At 44.8% G+C, this 18,198-nt stretch overlaps 1 protein-coding gene across 1 annotated transcript in view; it reads left to right on the top strand.

The window, feature by feature from the left end:
* The first annotated feature begins 446 nt into the window (after positions 1 to 446).
* Positions 447 to 18,198, top strand: part of LOC137426097 (uncharacterized) — a 29,844-nt gene continuing 12,092 nt past the window's right edge. Inside the window, exon 1 of the mRNA XM_078775721.1 lies at positions 447 to 761. Within this exon, the coding sequence (XP_078631847.1) occupies positions 665 to 761 (97 nt within the window). The 5' untranslated portion in view covers positions 447 to 664. The remainder of the gene's footprint in view (positions 762 to 18,198) is intronic.

Below are 18,198 nucleotides of genomic sequence, written 5' to 3'. Positions count from 1 at the left end.
TAACCAAGACATGAAATTGTAAATTGTGATATTTTTATACATAAAAGCCACTCATTAAAAAAACTTTAAATTCAGCAAAGTATCAGCTGTTTATCAAATGCGGTTTAATATTTTCCGAGTAAGCGGTGGAGATTGAGACAAGTTCACCAAGAGTGATCTTAAACCACTTGGAAGCACATGTGACATCTATCGCCGAGGACGTGACCAGGAAACGAGGGGAGATTACACTGGACGTTTGTAAAAATACACATTCAGTTCCTGCGCGCGTTGTTCTGTTTTCACTTTTCATTGCACAAAATATTTGCCACCCTCTAACTTTTAGCCGCACCAAGTCATAACGTTCACCTTGTTGACATTAACCTCCTCTCTGCCTCCCACACTCACCAACTACCCCCCACAGGGAAACCCCACCTCCGAGTATGGTGCTGTGAGTCTTGGTGGAAACTCCATTATAACAAGTCCAGCAGGCACAGCGAGGGCAGAACGTCTGTGGCTTGGACAACGAACTTACTCCGCAACGAAATAAAAGTGCATCACTCTATTGGATGCTCTGCTTCACAGTTTGTCTGCTCCTGGCGAACAAGTTTTCTGCTGCATCTCATCTCAACTTCGTACCTATTTCCATCTTCGCACCTAATACTGCATCGAGACGTCCGCATCCAAAATGCTGTTTACATCGTCTTTCTGGATTGTTGTGGTCATTTGCACAACGCTTACCTCCACGACAGTTCACAGCTACTCCATCAACACTCTGAACCATGGTAAGATGTTCGGGCAAATGGCTTTTCATTTGCGCCAATGCAGATGCAGACTCATTCGAACACATTTGGTCTTGTTTGTCTGTTCATTATTCATTTTATCCCGTTAAATGCAATGTTTATTGTTATCTGTCTTAATACGAGCTTACAATCATGAAATAACAGTCGGTTCCATGAATCAACTTTTTATTTTCAAAAATTTCGAATTTTGTTTGTTTAAAACACGACCCAGCACTCACTGATTAACCTCTTAAAATTTGATGAAGATCCGTTCAGCCATCTGAGAAAAATTGCGACACACACACACACACAGAGACACACACACACACACACACACACACACACACACACACACACACACACACACACACACACACACACACACACACACACACACACACACACACACACACACACACACACAGACATACAGACAACGGCCCATATATATGTATAATTATATTATATATTATATATATTTATATATTATTTATATATTATTTTTATTTATATATTATTTATATATTATTATTTATTATAATGATATTTAATTTAGAATAATAATTTATATATTTATATTATTAATATAAATATAATATATTTATAATCTATCTATATAAAGCAGTAAAGTATGTTTGTTTGTTTGTTTGTTTTTGTCCTCTTATAACTCGAGAACTACTCATCGAGAACTACTCATATAACTCGAGAACTCGAGAACTACTCATCTGACCTATGAGCAAAACCAAAGGCATATTCGGAATCAGTTCGTCTCAGAGCAACTACAGCACACCTTAAAATTAAAAAAACTTCGCGTTTTAAAATTATGACGTCATCAGCGTTTTTCGGAACGTTAATTTTTCAACTTCATATTCGGAATCAGTACGTCCCAGAGAAACTACAGCACACCTTAAATGTTTAAAAAACCTTCGGGTTTTAAAATTATGACCTCATCAGCGTATTTCGGAACGTTAATTTTTCAACTTCATCCGATTGACATGGGACCAACGGCATGTGACAGAGAGTGAAACATACACTTCCGACTTCCGGGTTCGGAATGCGGGACCAATGCCATTTGACAGGGAATAAAAAATAAATGCGACATTCAATTGACGACAATGACTTCCGACTTGACTCCCCCCTCCCCCTCCCCTCCCCTCTCCTCCCCCCTCCACCCTACCCCTTCCCCTTCTCCCCTCCCCCTCCCCCTCCCCCCTCCCCTCCCTTTTCCCCCTCCCCCTTCCCCCTTCTCCCTCCCCCTCCCCCTCCCCTCACCCTCCCCCTTCCCCTTCCCCCCTCCCCCCTCCCCCCTCCGCCCTCCCCCTCCCCCCTCTCCCCTCTCCCCTCCCCCCACCCCCCCTTCCTCCCCCCTCACCCCTCCCCCATCCCCTCCTCCCCTCCCCCCCCTCCTCCCCTCCCCCCCTCCCCCTCCTCCCCCCCTCCCCCCCTACATATATATATATATGTATAATTCCATTCTCTGACCTATGATGAACGCCGTGATAACAGACAAATGCATTTTCATCAAGACTTACACCTGCTTATTGCAAGAGGAGAGGACAGGTAGTCTCTCAGTGTCACATGTTGGCTTTGTCAATCCCCCTCTTCGGGTGGTTCACCTGAAGTTTGAGTTGGTGTCAGAACCTGTTACTGTAGGCTTATAGTGTACTCTTCCCATAAGAGTTTATATTATTTTCAGAAATGACTTAGCAGGTTTTAGAGTCTCGATTAACCCTCAGTTAGTTGAAAATCTAAATGCTGAGTGAAGAGCAGTTCAGTTAGTGCAGGAGATTCCTGATATTTTTTCCGTCATGTGTCGTGACTCGTTCCTTGTCTAGGAAGTGCGCTGAAGCGAGTAGAGTGAAAAAGGATTTTGACTTCAAACTCATTGACACCTTAGTTTAGAGAATACCTTCATGGGTCAGGTCAGTGAACTAGCAATAGTCTTATTCTTGGACCAGAAGACAAATCTTGTAGCCAATCTGAAAAGTCTGGGAAATAGTTAAAATGGCCTGATCTCACACGAGCGAGACCTATAGAGGAGCAATTGGAAGATGCCAAGCTCAAAGCTCCGGCTAATGGAGTCATCACGGAGGATGATGTTACCAAAGTTCCAGTTTATTACCTTAAGATAGTGTCTTAATGAGGAAATGGAGACCACCTGATGTACCATTTGATGATGAATGGAAAGTATATCATCAAATTGTGGTTCCGCAACTGCAACGTAATGACATCTTGAGTATGGCACACAAGACACCATTGGCAGGTCATCTTTGGGTGAACAAAACATGTGACCAATTTTTGACACACTTTCTTTGGCCAGATTTGTTTTGTAATCCTGTCACTTGTACCAGATGGTAAGGAAACCCAATCAAAAGATTCCTTCAGCGCCGTTAAAAGCCATTCCGGCTTTTCATGAACCCTTCAGTGGGGGTATCATTGATTGTGTAGGTCCCTTACCCAAGACTAAGGCAGGTAATCAATGCATCTTGATTATTATGTGTGCTTCCACAAGGTTCCCATGGGCGATACCTCTCAGAAAAATTGCGGCCCCAAACATTGCTAATGCTTTAGTTAAGTTTTTCGCCCTTGTTGGTCTACCTAAGGTCATACAGTCTGATCAGGGATCAAATTTCATGTCAAAACTTTTTCAACCAGTTCTGCACCAGTGCAGTGTCATGAGCTGACTTATCCAATCCTTCGGATTGATGACTGCATGGACAGGATTGGTCAAGGGAAGTTCGTGAGCAAGTTTGAATTTTATTGAAGGGGTTGGTACTGGTAGATTCCTCTTACTGAACGAGCAAAGAAAATCTCGGCCTTTGTGACACTGAATGGATTTTACCAGTTTTAAGTTCTTCCTTTCAGCCTCAAGAATGACCCGCTACATTTCAACGTCTCATAAATGATCTTACGATGGATATTGAGGGGGTAGAGGCGTACGTTGACGATGTCATCATCCTTTCAAAGACTTGGGACGATCATCTGAAGATAATACGTGATTTATTTTACCTGACTTACTGATGCCAAACTGACCGTAAATCTGGTAAAATTTGAATTTCCTAAAGCACAGGTTGTGTGTTCTTAGGTCCTGTTGTGGGTCAAAGTCAAGTACTGCCAGTAAAAGCGAAAGTGGAAGCAATTGATAGCTTGACAGCACCTAACGGTGAATAGGAGCTCATGAGATTCCTGGATATGGCTGGATTGTATCACAGACTTTGCAAAAATGTATATGATGCTGTTGTACCTTTGACTAATCTGCTCAAGAAAAAGATGAAATTTGTATGGGATGTCAAATGTCAGGCAGCATTCAACAAAGTAAAAGCCATACTTAAGAGTTCTCCAGTTTTTGTGACACCAAATTTTCAGAAAAACTTCAAATTAGCAGTAGATGCTAGCGATGAGGGAGCTGGACTGTGTTGTTGCAGGAAGATTTTGCAGGCATAAATAACCCTGTATGCTATTATTGAAAGAAATTTGACAAACACCAAAATTACTATTTGACAATAGAAAAAAGAGACTGTTGCCCTTCTGCTAGCTTTGCAACAGTTTGAGGTATAGTTAGGTACAACTACCTTTCCAGTTGTAGTTTTCACAGATCACAATACTTTAACTTTCATTCATAAAATAAAAAAAGAAAGATCAGAGATTGATGAGATGGAGCTTGTCTTTACAGGAATTCAGTCTGGAAATTACTCTCATTAAAGGGAAAGACAATATAATTGCAGATGCTATCAAGATCTGAGCAACTTGGGGATTACTCCTGTAGTCTGTTGGGAAGTATTACCTAAGATCGTCTGTTTTTTGTTTTATGACTTAAAACAGACTAGCATAGTCTGTTTTTTATTTTGTATTTCCAGATGTTGCTCCTAGCTGTGAAAATGTTTTCTTTGTTGTGTGTGTTTTATGTGAAAGGTAAGAAAGTTCTGCCTCTGTTCAAACTTTCTTAGCTGTGAAAGTTCTGCTGCTCTTAGCTGTGAAAATGTTTTCTTTGTTGTGTGTGTTTTATGTAAAAGGTACGAAAGTTCTGCCTCTGTTCAAACTTTCTTCCTTGAAGGGGGAGAGTGTTACGAACTAGTATATTCATTTTGTGAATGTTATGTTTCTGAATAAAGGGAGTGACAACAACAACAACAACAACAACAACAACAGCAGCAACATGGTTAAGGGGGAGGGAGGAAAGGGAGGGGAGGGAGAAGAACAAGTTGGAGGAAGGCCAATGGCAAAGGCCGATTGAGAAAACAGACTTCTCTTGAGCTGCCATGCTCTGTTTAGAGGGGTGCATATCATTTTAAAACTGACATACACAGTGATGCATGAATCGGCGTCTTCTGTATGCGAACCTATGAATGTTTAGTGACTAATCCATTCCCCAGCCACGGTGGCTCAACTTTAACTCACTGTACAGATTTGTGGAGGCGATTCAGCTTATCTTTGTACATCAACCCTTAGAGGTATTCATCTCTACTGAACTCCCTCGACTGTTCGTTAGGACATTGCACTTCACTTCTTTTCGCCATTTTGGGTGATTGACGGGCCATTTTGGGAAGGCATTTGGCATGTTGACCGGTGCATGCCCTCAAAGCTCTTCCAACCTCTCCTATCCATCAACCACATCATCCTTTTCAGCTTTGAGTTCCCATCTTCATTATCTGTGGTGCAGCCTTAATGGTTAACCCGGGTTCTTCTCCATGCTTCAGTGATTCACCTTCTGAGAACTTGTTTAATGTGATGTGCTGACTGCCTGTGTCAGCTTCACCATTTATACGCAGCCTCCATATGTTGAACATCCCAACTAGGCTCACCGCCACCTTTCATCCATTTATCACCACCACTTGAAAACTTGCTGGTGTTTAATGTGTGAACTTCTTGATTAAGCGGAGTTGCCACGTTGAGAGTCATGAGTTAACGTCTAGCTGTGTTTCTGTATGCAACGTTTGTACTTATTTAATTTGTGCATTATTGGTAATTAAGTCATTGATTCTTACATGTAATTAATATTATTGTGCTTCAGGTAGACATTTGGGATTCATAAATATTTATTATAGCCGGCGAAGCCGGTGTTGTGAATGAACGCGTACGTATTATGTTGAAAAGCCAGATTTTGCTGGATCCCTTGAGAATTTCGAAGCTTTGACGCACCAAATCGCTCAATGGAGGCTGCCATCTTGCGGATGTGGAAGTATGCATAAAAAATTGAAAAACGTTCAATAGGACTTTGTTTCACCCGTCTTTTTTGATTCACAATCTTATGCACCTCTAATTTGTAATTAAAATACTTTAAGACCAACCTCGGCCCGCACGGGCCTGGTTATCTTCAACGAAAATCGTCACCAAACACCGGAACCAATGAGATTCGAGCATTTGAAAAAATATTTCAAAAACCAAATCACTCAATGGAGGCCGCCATCTTCCGGATGTGGAAGTATGCATACAAAAATTGCAAAAACGTTCAATAGGAGTTTGTTTCACCCGTCTTTGTTTGATTCACAATCTTATACACCTCTAATTTGTAATTAAAATACTTTAAGACCAACCTCGTTCCCCGGGCCCACACGGACCCTGGTTATCTTCAACGAAAATCGTCACCAAACACCGCAACCAATGAGATTCGAGCATTCGAAAAAATATTTCAAAAAAGCTTTTTACCATGTTTCGGACGCTGAAAACGGCGTCAAATATTCTAAAACTGACGAAGAATTATTTTTTAGAAATCCCGTGGCCGTAGGGATTAGTTTTTCACGGCCGGAAATATCCGAAGTTGAGACGGAATTCACCGAATTAATAAAGAAGGAAATTTTATAAATTTTAATCTCATCCAGAATGCAAATGGTGTCATTTTGAACTAGGTACAGTACCTACTACACCTACCTACTACCAACTACCTAACCTACTGATGCCATAGTGATGGGTAAAATAGTGGCAAGAGGCTTTGGCTTCGCCGGCTCATTGCGGCTTTGCAGTCGGGTACTAGTAACATAGACAGATCAACAGAGGTGAAAACATAAATTTCAACAACCGTCGGAGGGGGAGGTAATTATTGCAAACATGATACTCGGATAATTGTTTCTCCTGAAGGCTTGTGTACTTAAAATTGCACTTGTTTATTGCAAAGTTCCCCACAGCATCCCGCCAGAGTGTCAGTTTTATAAGGACTAGTACACCCGCTCACTAAAGGAGCGACAGGAAGGGTCATTCCTCTTTGGGTTATATAGATTACAGTCGATCTATGGTCGGATCTCAAGAACATTGGGTGTGTGTTCATTTACCAAGTTTCTTGTGGAGAGATCGCCAAGTGGTTTAAGCATTCGAGTAAGCACTCCATTCAAAACCGTTAAGGAACGGCTGGCTTGGCAAGCACTAGCTATATGCTTGGCAAATGAGCACAACCCGGTCTTCCTCCCTTTCAGTTTCATGTTAAACAGCAGGAGCGAGTTTCAAAAGGCCGCCACAAAAAAAGCCTCGGTAGCGGCAGGAAGGGTCATGTTATTAACCCAACCTTTGTGGGTTATAGAGAGTACAGGAGATCTTTGCTCAGTTCTGGAAGTAAAACTTACCTCACGGATGTTGGGATTCCTCCAAATTTCTTTGTTTAGTGTTTTAAACAGCATTAGCGACTTTAAAAAGCTAATCATACGTGTTTGTGGTTTATAATATTTTTACTTCTGGTGGAGGCCATTGGGCCGTTGCTCCCACAAAAACGCCATGATGAGCTATTTATAAATTTTGACTCGACGTTTGTTCAAGGAAGAAAAACCTATTGGGGAGGTGGGATATTATTGGTATTAATATTGTTTTGTAATAACATTAATATTGTGAAAACCCTGGTGTTGGCTTAGTGGTTAGGATGCTGGCTTGGGATCCTAGGGTCCTGGGTTCGAATGCCGGTCAATCACTGAATTCACGCCAGGGGGGTTAGACTCAGCCTGTTCATCCTTCTGAGGTTGGCAAATTGAGTACCAGCTTGCTGGGATGAATGATCCCGGTGTGTACCCTGGTTTAGAATAGGTACACTGTATCCCTGCACATCGTAAGATGTGACGAAGGGTTGGTGTCAGGAAGGGCATCTGGCCATAAAAATCAGGAAGGGCATCTGGCCATAAAAACATTGCCTCAAACAGGGAACCAGGATTGTCATGGGGCCTGCAAGGCTAACCCCTGCTCTAGTGGGGAAAAATGGCCTTGAAACGATCATTCATTCATTCAATAACATTAATATTGTGCTATTATCGTTAGTTTTGTTATTAGATGCGGCCTTGGAAAAACGCCGTGATAAAGCTAATTTAACATGGATATACATCTCAACATGCAACCCATTGATGGCAATTGTGGGGAAAACCCGCTTGGGGGAGAAAATCCCCTTGGGGAGGGGGGGCAAATGAATGTGCTACACCCTTCATTGTGTAACTCTTGGTCATCCTGTCAAGTTTGGTTGAGATTGGATAAGTAAGGAAGGAATGGTCAAAAAGTCATCAGACAGACAGACAAACAGACAGAAGCCAAATTGTGTATTTTAGTATGATGATGGAGCTTAAAAATACCCAAGTTTACTTTCATCTTACTATAATTCACCAAATGTCCGTCTGTCTGTCCATTCCCAGGTACCGCAGAAACGGCTGAACCGATCACAACGATATTTTGGGTGGATAATCCTGGGACCCCCTGGAGTAAAATAGGCTATATTGTTTTCCCAATTTTCCAATTTTTCCAATTTCCAATTTCCCAGTTCCTCCAAACACGATGGAATAATATTTACCGATATGAACAGTGATGCGTCTTTTATTGAAATTCTACAAATACTGTTTAGATTTTGTTGATTAGCATGTGATATGATTTAACGGATGTTTATATAAATCGTTTAAAATAAAAAAGCCTTCAATTTCTGATATTTTGCCTTTTCATTCGGGCCTCACAATTGAAGCCCCGCCCATAGGGTGGGTACCGTTGCTAGTGTTATTAATACGAGTTCCCTTGCAGTGAACTTCGATGCAGGAGGAGGCAATTAGGGTGATCAAAGTCTGTGCAATAGTTGCCAACTTATGGTTGTCTGTGTTGCCAACCAAAAAACCCATCTCCCTCTGAAAATGAAAACTTGAAGATGCCCTTGTCGATCCAAGAGTGGAGTTGAGTCTGTTAAGGTTTTAGAAGAGGTGGAGAAGCATTAGTTGGAAAAAAGCAACAACTTGGCATTGAGTTTGAATGATCCAAGTCCCTCGTCGTTTATGTGCCAAGCAATTTCTAGCATCTTCGGTATGACTGGCGGTTTCTGAACTGCCAACCTCCCAAACTCAAAGCTACACCACCGAGTCTGGAATATTATGTTCTCAATAAATAATCAGTTGTGCAGAGTATCAATTCACTTTGAACTCAATTCTTACAACGGTGTTTCAATTGGTATCGCTGGTTGCGAAAGGGTTCTTTGGAAATGCAAGGGCAAAATTCCTGTGTGACATAGGAGGGAAGAACAGTCACAACCTCAGTCGCAAAACTTTCAGGGCGAGTTCACCGGTCATGAACTCTGTGTGCTGGAACGAACTCTGGGGCTCCAATCTCCCCATGGAGTCAAGATTATTACAGCCATGGTTTTGTCCCTGTTACCTCCTTGTACAAGTGATACTTCATTGAACAAAAGGGTTTCACCTCCTCCTGTAACACAAGGCCTAAAGTTACTGGCCTCATGTGTCTTAAAACGTCCAGAAACATTTCCCTTCAGTTCTGGCCCATAATCCTTTGATGTGAAAAGTCCAAAGAGCAAAGCCTTCTTTGTGGCCTTAGACACTACAGTGTGTAGGTTCAGGTCATAATCTTTAAAGAAAGGGCTTTGAATGTTGATTTGCTTGAACCCGAACAAGGGAAAAAACTGTTCCAATGGTTGCAGAAAAGGGGCACCAGTTTGCAACATCTGGAGTAGATATCGGTTTGAAAATCAAAGGTGGCGCTAAACAGCTCAAGGCAGCTGCACATTTATCCACAATAAGAATCTATGGCATTACAGGCAAATGCCCTCGGCCTTTTACAGGCCTTTTCCATATCCCAGGCGTCTCGCCTGAGTCTGAGAACGCAATGTTGACGTGCCATTGGCCATGTTTGAGATTTGCTTTATAATTCATTTCACTTGTGGCGTGTTCCTGGATATTATAGAGCCATGTGCGCATTTTTTTGGTCGCATAGCAATGTGGAATATGAGGGCGAATGTGGGCAGGAGGCTGAAACCGTCCCAAAGCGGCTTACAAGAAAATCCACATGCACATGGGGAACATGAACCAACATAAGGAAGAATGGCCATTTTGAAAAAGTCACAAATTGCCTCGCCTTTTGCTTTGAACACATACAATCTTTGATGCATAAAGAACCATAATGCAAGAATTTGGTGCCGGGAATGTAGAGAGAAACAAATGTGCACAAAATGCGACGGAATGCAGCTCCCATTGATGTCTTGTTTGCTTGACGTGTGAGATGCGTGATATTTACCTCCGCCACCAAAGGTGGAGGGAGCTTGTTTGCACCCATGTCCCTTTGTCTGTCTGTTTGTCTGTGAGCAGGATACCTCAAAGTTGTGGACGGATTTGGCGAAACTTGATGGACACTTTGGGTGTGTGACATGGACTAATTGATTTCATTTTGATGAAGATAAGGATTCAGATGCGGATCTGAGAATTTTTGAAATGATTCTTCACCATTGAGAGATGTTGTCAGAAAGGAAATCTCAAAAAACAAGATATGGACGGATTCGGACAAAACCTGGTAGACAGGTTGGGTGTGTGACAAGGCCAAATTGATTCGCTTTTGGTGAAGATCTGGAACCGGATATGAGATTTTAAAATAGATTTGAGTGCCTTTTGACCATTGAGAGGAGGGTCAAAAACTATACATAGCATGATATCTCAAAGAATTGTGGACGAGTTAAGACAAAACTTGTTGGTTGAGCTGGTTATGTGACGAGAACAAGCGGATTCTATTTTGGTTCAGGTCCGAATTCATATCTGGCCTATCAGTGAGATAAAACGCAAACTGTTCAGCCAGGCAGATGTCTAAATATACATAGACAGACAAACAGACAGACAGGCAAATATGGGCGAAAGAATAACCTCCGTCCACCTTTGGTGGCAGAGCTAAAAAAAAACAAAAAAAAAACGAAAAAAACAAAGAAGAGTTCACAAACAAATAAAATAAACTCTGGAATGTATCAGACTCAGCATAGATGACATATGACTATATAACATCTATATAATAATAGCGTAAGGACTCGACTTTGTTATCCCTTTTACGCCGCACCCAGTCACCCGATGCCCACGGCACTAATGGATTTACGATCTACGAACCGCGCTCTTTGTTTATCACGTACAGCCATACTCGAAAAATCTGAATTAGCCGACGTTGGGGCCCAAAAGCATCCGATTAACTGCCGATACTACGCCATCTTACGACGCCATCGTATTGGCGTCTGCTGGGCGAAGGCAAGCAAGCCGTCCGCTGATTGGACAATCCAGAGCATGCATTTGTGCCGGTGTCGGCGATCGTTGTTCATATATGCACTCTTCATTCTCATCTTTCTTCCTAACTCTTACTCGGACAAGCAAATCCCCTATGCCATCCATAATGGTACACTCTATCCATACACCACATCCTCCCTTCCGTGGATGTTCCACGGGTTTCGGCTGGTCTCCAATATTACAGCTTTTCTCCAAACGGATATCCCAACAGCCTTTACGACAGAGACAATATTCTTTCTCATCCCATGAGGATGAAGTTAAACATTCCAATTTACGTGACGTCAAAGTCATTGCTGACGGCTGCAACATTCTGCGAATGATTATCCAGCCTAAACAGTCTGAAAACTGTCATCTTTTCCCCTGAAGGCTACTTAGTGCTGGGTGTTGCTTATGTGACATAAGTGGGCTGCAGGCAGGCACAATGAGTTACCATGTGGACAACAAATTATATTTCCTGAAGTCTCCTCAAGCTCTCCATATTCTAAGGGATGTACCTGCATCAGTAACTGTAAAATGCTCGAACTTTACCATGGTCATAGCATGTAGTACTTTACTGTACATTTTTCATCCTTGTGTAACACTGCATTAGCAACTAGAACGGCACTCAATGGAGAGCATACATACCTCCACCTGGTGAACAGTTTACGTTTTGTATCCCACTGATAGGCCGGATCTGGATTCGGACCTGAACCATAATCTCATCGGCTTTTTATTGTCACCAAACCAACTCGTCCACCAAGTTTGTTCATAACTCGTCCATAACTTTTTTAAATGTCACGTGATATATCGCTTCTCACCCGATCTCTCAAGGTGAAGAATCACGTAGAAATTAAATACTTATTGTAGCCGTATCCATATACACATCTTCACCAAAATAGAATCGATTAGTCCTTGTAACACACCCAACCGGTCCACCAAATTTCGTCCAAATCTGTCCTTAACTTTTTGAAATATCCTGCTATATATCATTTTTGGCCATATCACTCAATAGTGAAGAATCACTTAACAAATTATACTACCTGGATCCGGATCCGGATCTTTACCAAAATCGAATCGATTAGTCCTTGTCACACACACAACCTGTCCAACAAGTTTCGTCCAAATCCATCGAAAACTTTTGAGTTATCCTGCTGTGTATCGTTTTTGGGCCGATCTCCCAATGGTGAAGAATCACTTAAACATTTAAATAATTCTCATATCAGAATCCATATTCAGATCTACACTAAAATTGAATCTGTTTGTCCTCGTCAGACACCCAACCGGTTCACCAAGTTTCGTCCAGATCCGTCCACAACTTTTTGAGATATCTTGCTATGTATCGTTTTTGGCCCGATCTCCCAATGGTGAAAAATCACTTTTAAAATTATAGTAGCCGGATCCGAATTCGGATCTTCACCAAAATCGAATCATTTCATCCTTGTCACACATGCGACATCTTTGCCAAATTTCGTCCGAATCCGTCTACAATTTTTGGAAATATCTTGTTCACAAACGGACAGACAGACAGCGGTGAAAACCTAACCTGCATCCACAAAAAGTATTTAAGTTTTCATTTAGGTTAAATTCAAATCCAAACCAAAATACCCAAACTCCCTTGTGTTGGCCATTATTACGTTAAAAAAAAACCCCAATATTAAAGCCATCTGACGGAATTTGACAATGGTGGAATTATAAGGAATAATTTGGGCAAATTACTGACCCAAAAGTCGAGTTTTGATAATGAGGGGAAAAAAAAAACTTTTTAGTTCAATAACTTCATCCTGAAAGAACATCTGTTTAATTCATCCGCTGCGCAGCACCATCGACTCGACATTCACGTTAATAATAATAATAATATGAGTTCTCTTACAAGGAACTTCAATGCAGGAGGCAGGAGGAGACCATTAGACCCATCAAAGCCTATGCTATGATTGCCAACATATTGTCAGTACCCTGTCCTGTTTAAATGCTGACTCCAAGCAAGGGAAGCAACATTGTAAAAGTTGTTGATATGACTTGTCCGGGATTTGAACCACCGACCTCCCAGACTCAGAACGGACCCTCCAAGTATTTCTCCACCAAGTCTGGTAGAACATGGAGCTCCTTTTTGCTTCACAGGATAATGTGTTTTTTAATTAATAAATGGTGCATGATGGAACGCTGTAATTATTTGTGCTTTGGACAATGTGGGCTGCTTCATTCGGCCCGTGGCTTGGAGAGGGTTTACAAAGAACATGGGGGAAATCACTCAAACTGTGTCATTTCTGACCAATCAGTTGGTTGCTGTTCACCTCTTGGCATCGGATTGACCATCCTGACCAAGAAACTCTTTTGTCTCAATCCAAGCTCAGTCATCTTGCTTTCGGGTGAGAGAATCTGATAGTTCCAAAGTAGTTGAACTCAAAACATAAGGAACTTGGTCATTCAAACTCAATGCCAAGTTGTTGTTGTTTTTTTCCAACTAATGCTTTTCCACCTCTTCAAAAACTTCCTTTACAGACTCAACTCCACTCTTGGCTCTTGGATAGACAAGAGGCATCTCCAATTAAGTTTTCATTTTCAGAGGCAGATAGGTTTTTTGGTAAACTTCTTTACAAACAGTTTTGCCAGAATGAGTGAATTGATAGGACTGAATTCTGCATCAATGTATTGAAGTTGAAAAGTTTCAATATTTGATTCACATCGATGAAAAATTCGAGTGCAATGTTTTTCTGTTGTAGATGATAATTAAAAAGGTAAATGTATACATCTTACTATAATTCACCAAATGTCCGTCCGTCTGTCCATCCGTTCGAAGGTACCGCAATAACGGCTGAACCGATCACAACAATATTTTGGGTGGGTAATCCTGGGATCTCCTGGAGTAAAATAGGCCATATTGTTTTTCCAATTTCAGCTTTGGCCTCCAGCATTTTCAGTTTGGACTCCCGCATAACGTTATTTTCCCGGGTTCCGCACAAACGGCTGCATCGATCGCTGCACAGCTGCACAGCTGCACCGATCAGCTGCACCGATCGGACTCGGTGACCTCGGAGAAAGACCTTTTATAAGGACATGGGGTGAATCCCTGCTTGAGAGAATGCCAACCCTCCTCCCCGCCATCACGGTCGTCTCTCCAACTCACAATCCCACGAGATATGCGGAAAGGATGACCCAAAACCAATTATCTTCTTTTTGATTCGTATATAAACATCATTAAAAGTGAATAATGACCTCGGCCAAAGTTCAAACGACGTGGGTTTAATCGCTACATGAGAGAATTCCACATAGCTATTTGATAGGTGTATAAGCCAACAGATCGCTGTCTCCATCGATCTTGCCAAGGCCGTAACACCTGTCGGCTCAAAATCCTTTTAACTGTTGACTTGGTAGTTTTTACAACAAAGGAAACATTAACAATGTTGTTAAAAGTTTATTTTGTGATTAATTTGTGATTGGAGTTATGTTGTTTGGAATGAAAAAAGAGATATCGAGTTCAAGTAAATGACGACATGCCGTGATGGTTCCTACTTTCATACCGCAGTGCAGCTCATAGAGGCTGCATTGGGAGGGAGAGGTGTACACTAATTGATTCATTAATTGTATAATTACAATCAACAAAAGATTATCACAAAATATTTTTTTAATCAATTGGCTAATAGCATAACTAAACCACAAGTGCTTCATCCGAAGATGTATCTTTTAGAAATTTAATTAAATAACTCATTAATAAATAATTAAATAATTAATTGATTAATCAATAAATAATTAATCCGTCCACAACTTTTTGAGATATCCTGCTATGTATCGTTTTTGGCCCGTTCTCCCAAAGGTGAAGAATCACTTTTAAAATTCTAGTATCCGGATCCGGATCCGGATCTTCAACAAAATCTAATAACGTTTCCCTTGTCACATACATTACATCTCTGCCAAATTTCGTCCAAATCCGTGCACAATTTTTTGAGATCTTATTGTTCACAAACAAATGGACAGACAAACAGACAGGGGTGAAAACATAACCTCCATCCACCTTTGGTGGCGGAGGTACAAATTATTAGCCCCCGTTGAACTTAGTCCGAAACTGGGGCTTATGGATGGGGCATGTCGTCCATGCGTGTGTGCGTGCGTCCGCAGCCATATCTCGGAGATGTATGGACCGATTTTGTTCATACTTGGCAAAAAGACAATACATGACGGTATACATATGCACATCATTTTGTTTCATGATGCAATCAAAGATAGCCGACTGGCGGCCATTTAGTTGTAAAAACCCGATGTTGAATGCGTTCTCAACCATTTCTCGGACATGCATTTACTGATCTTGTTAAAACTTGGAAAACAGATAATGAACGAACGCTTACATACGCACGTCTTTTTTTGAGATCAGATCCAACATGGCAGACTGGCGGCCATTTTGTAGCTTAAACGTGTCCCCAATCATTTCCTGAACATGCGTGGTCCGATTTTGTTCATACTAGGCACAAAGACAAAACATGGAAGGATACATATGCGGAAGATTTTGTTTTGTAATCCGAAGAAGATGGCCCACTGGCGGTCTTTAACTCCGTACAGCAAAATTACTAAAACCACCACGGCTACGGGTCCATGGCATTTTATGTCTTTTTCTCCTTTTGAGAACTATGTTGTCGTCGTCGTTTCGTGTGCAGTTTGTAGCTGCTGGTTGCATCATTTCTGGAAGTGCGACTGTGCCGCTGATGCAGTGCCCCGTTTTCATTAAGCTGCTATTGAAGGAGCTGCGCTCCAACGCGAGTCGAAAGAATTGACGCGACCGAAGACGGAATTCGTCCGAGTTGCTTTATTGAAACAAAACAGCTCAGGTATTCTGACAAGCCCGTTTATCGGGCAGCAATATATATACACATTTATGCCGGGGCGTTTGCCCGGGAAAACCGAGACCGGGTGTCAAGGGCGAGTCCTGGAAAGGTGAGTCTGGACATGCCCGGGCGTCCTGGACGCGGCCTGGCAAGTCGAGGCTGGGTGTGCCCGGGCGCTCTGGGCGAGCCCTGGAAAGGCGAGAGCGGGCATGCCCGGGAAAGACGACACCGGGCGTGCCCGGGAGGTTCGGGCGTGCCCGGGAACAGTGAGTCCGGGCATGCCCAGGAGAGGCGCGTCTGGGCCCGTCCGGACGAGCCCGGCATGGTGATCGCGCCCTGGCCGCGTCCTGGCAGGTGCAAGGCGATTGTGTACATTCAGCGGGAACCGCTACACACGCCCCTCCAGAATCGACCTGCACCGGCAGGGTCAACTTAAGGGGGGTCCGGATGACCCGGTCGAAGCGACCCCTGGAGGGTCGTGGGGGGGGGGGGTCCGATCCGGTGGTGGGTGGTCGAGCGGGGGGAACTGTGGACGGGGGGCGGCCTCGCCGCGGAGGAAGGGCCAACCGTGGTGGTCGGTCGACGTCCACGTGCGCCGGTTTGAGGCGGTCCACAGAGATCCGGTCCGACCGGCCGCCGACGTCGATGACGAAGGACTTGTCGCCACGTCGCAGGACCCGGAAGGGCCCGTCGTACGGCGGCCGGAGTGGCCCCCGGTGCGCGTCATGACGCACAAAGACGTACTCCGCTGTGCGAAGCGCCGGGGGGGACGTAGGACTGGGGGCCACCGTGGCGAGACGTTGGCACAGGGGCAAATCGACGGGTGGCCTCCTGGAGGTCCGAGCGCTGGTGTGCAGCGGACCAGGGACTGGTAGCGTCGGGCACGAACTCGCCCGGGACGCGGAGCGGCTGGCCGTAGACGAGCTCGGCGGCGGACGCCCGGAGGTCCTCCTTGGGGGCCGTGCGGAGGCCCAAAAGGACCCACGGCAGCCGATCAGTCCAACCGTCGTCCTGAAGGCCGGCCATGAGTGCGGCCTTCATGGAGCGGTGAAACCGCTCGCACAACCCGTTGGCTTGGGGGTGGTAGGCCGTGGTGCGGTGCAGCGTGACCCCCAACGAGCGGGCGACCGCGCCCCAAAGTTCGGACGTGAACTGTGGGCCGCGGTCGGACGAGATGTCCGCCGGTGTGCCGAAGCGCGTGACCCAGGTGGCGATGAACGCCTGCGCCATGTCGGCGGTGGAGGTGAGGGGCACGGCCTCCGGCCACCTGGTGGTCCTGTCCACCATGGTGAGCAGGTGGGTGAACCCCCGCGATGGGGGCAGGGGACCCACCAGGTCCACGTGGACGTGGTCGAAACACCGTGCAGGCACGGTGAAAGGTGCTAGCGGGGCCTGGGTGTGGCGGTGGACCTTGGCCCGCTGGCAGGCCGTGCAGGCGTTGGCCCAGTCGCGGACGTTCCGTCGAAGACCGTGCCAGACGAAACGCGCCGACACCAGCTTCTGAGAAGCTTTCCGGCCCGGGTGAGAAAGGCCGTGGATGGAGGCGAAGATGCGGCGCTGCCAGGAAACGGGCACGATGGGGCGAGGCTGGCCCTGGGAGACGTCGCAGAGCAGGACGGTGCCCGCGAAGGGGATGTCGGCCAGGCGGAGGCCCGTGTCCGCCGCCCGGAGGGCCTGCACCGAGGTGTCGGTGGTCTGGTCGGCCGCCATGAGCGCGAAGTCCATGCCGAGGTGGACCGCGTTTGCGCTGGCCCGAGAAAGACAGTCGGCCACGGCGTTGTCTTTGCCGGCAACGTGCCGGATGTCCGTGGTGAATTCCGACACGGCGGAGAGGTGGCGCTGCTGGCGGGCCGACCACGGCTCCGTGACTTTGGCCATTGCGTAGACCAACGGCTTGTGGTCGACGAAAGCCGTGAACGGGCGGCCCTCCAGGAGGTGTCGGAAATGGCGAACGGCCAGGAATAGACCGAGCAGCTCGCGGTCGAACGTGCTGTATTTTAACTCGTTCGGCCGGAGCTACCGGCTGAAAAGAGTGAGTGGCTGCCAAACCCCGGCCACCCATTGTTCATGGACGGTGCCCACCGCGTAGTTGGAGGCGTCCGTAGTGAGGGCGATGGGCGCGTTGAGCACCGGGTGAGCCAGCAGCGTTGCATCGGC

The sequence above is a fragment of the Myxine glutinosa genome, chromosome 4 (assembly GCF_964187855.1).
Source record: "Myxine glutinosa chromosome 4, kmMyxGlut1.1, whole genome shotgun sequence".
Classification (NCBI taxonomy): domain Eukaryota; kingdom Metazoa; phylum Chordata; class Myxini; order Myxiniformes; family Myxinidae; genus Myxine; species Myxine glutinosa.
Note: the sequence above shows the minus strand (reverse complement) of the source record. Positions and strands in the feature narration are given on the sequence as shown.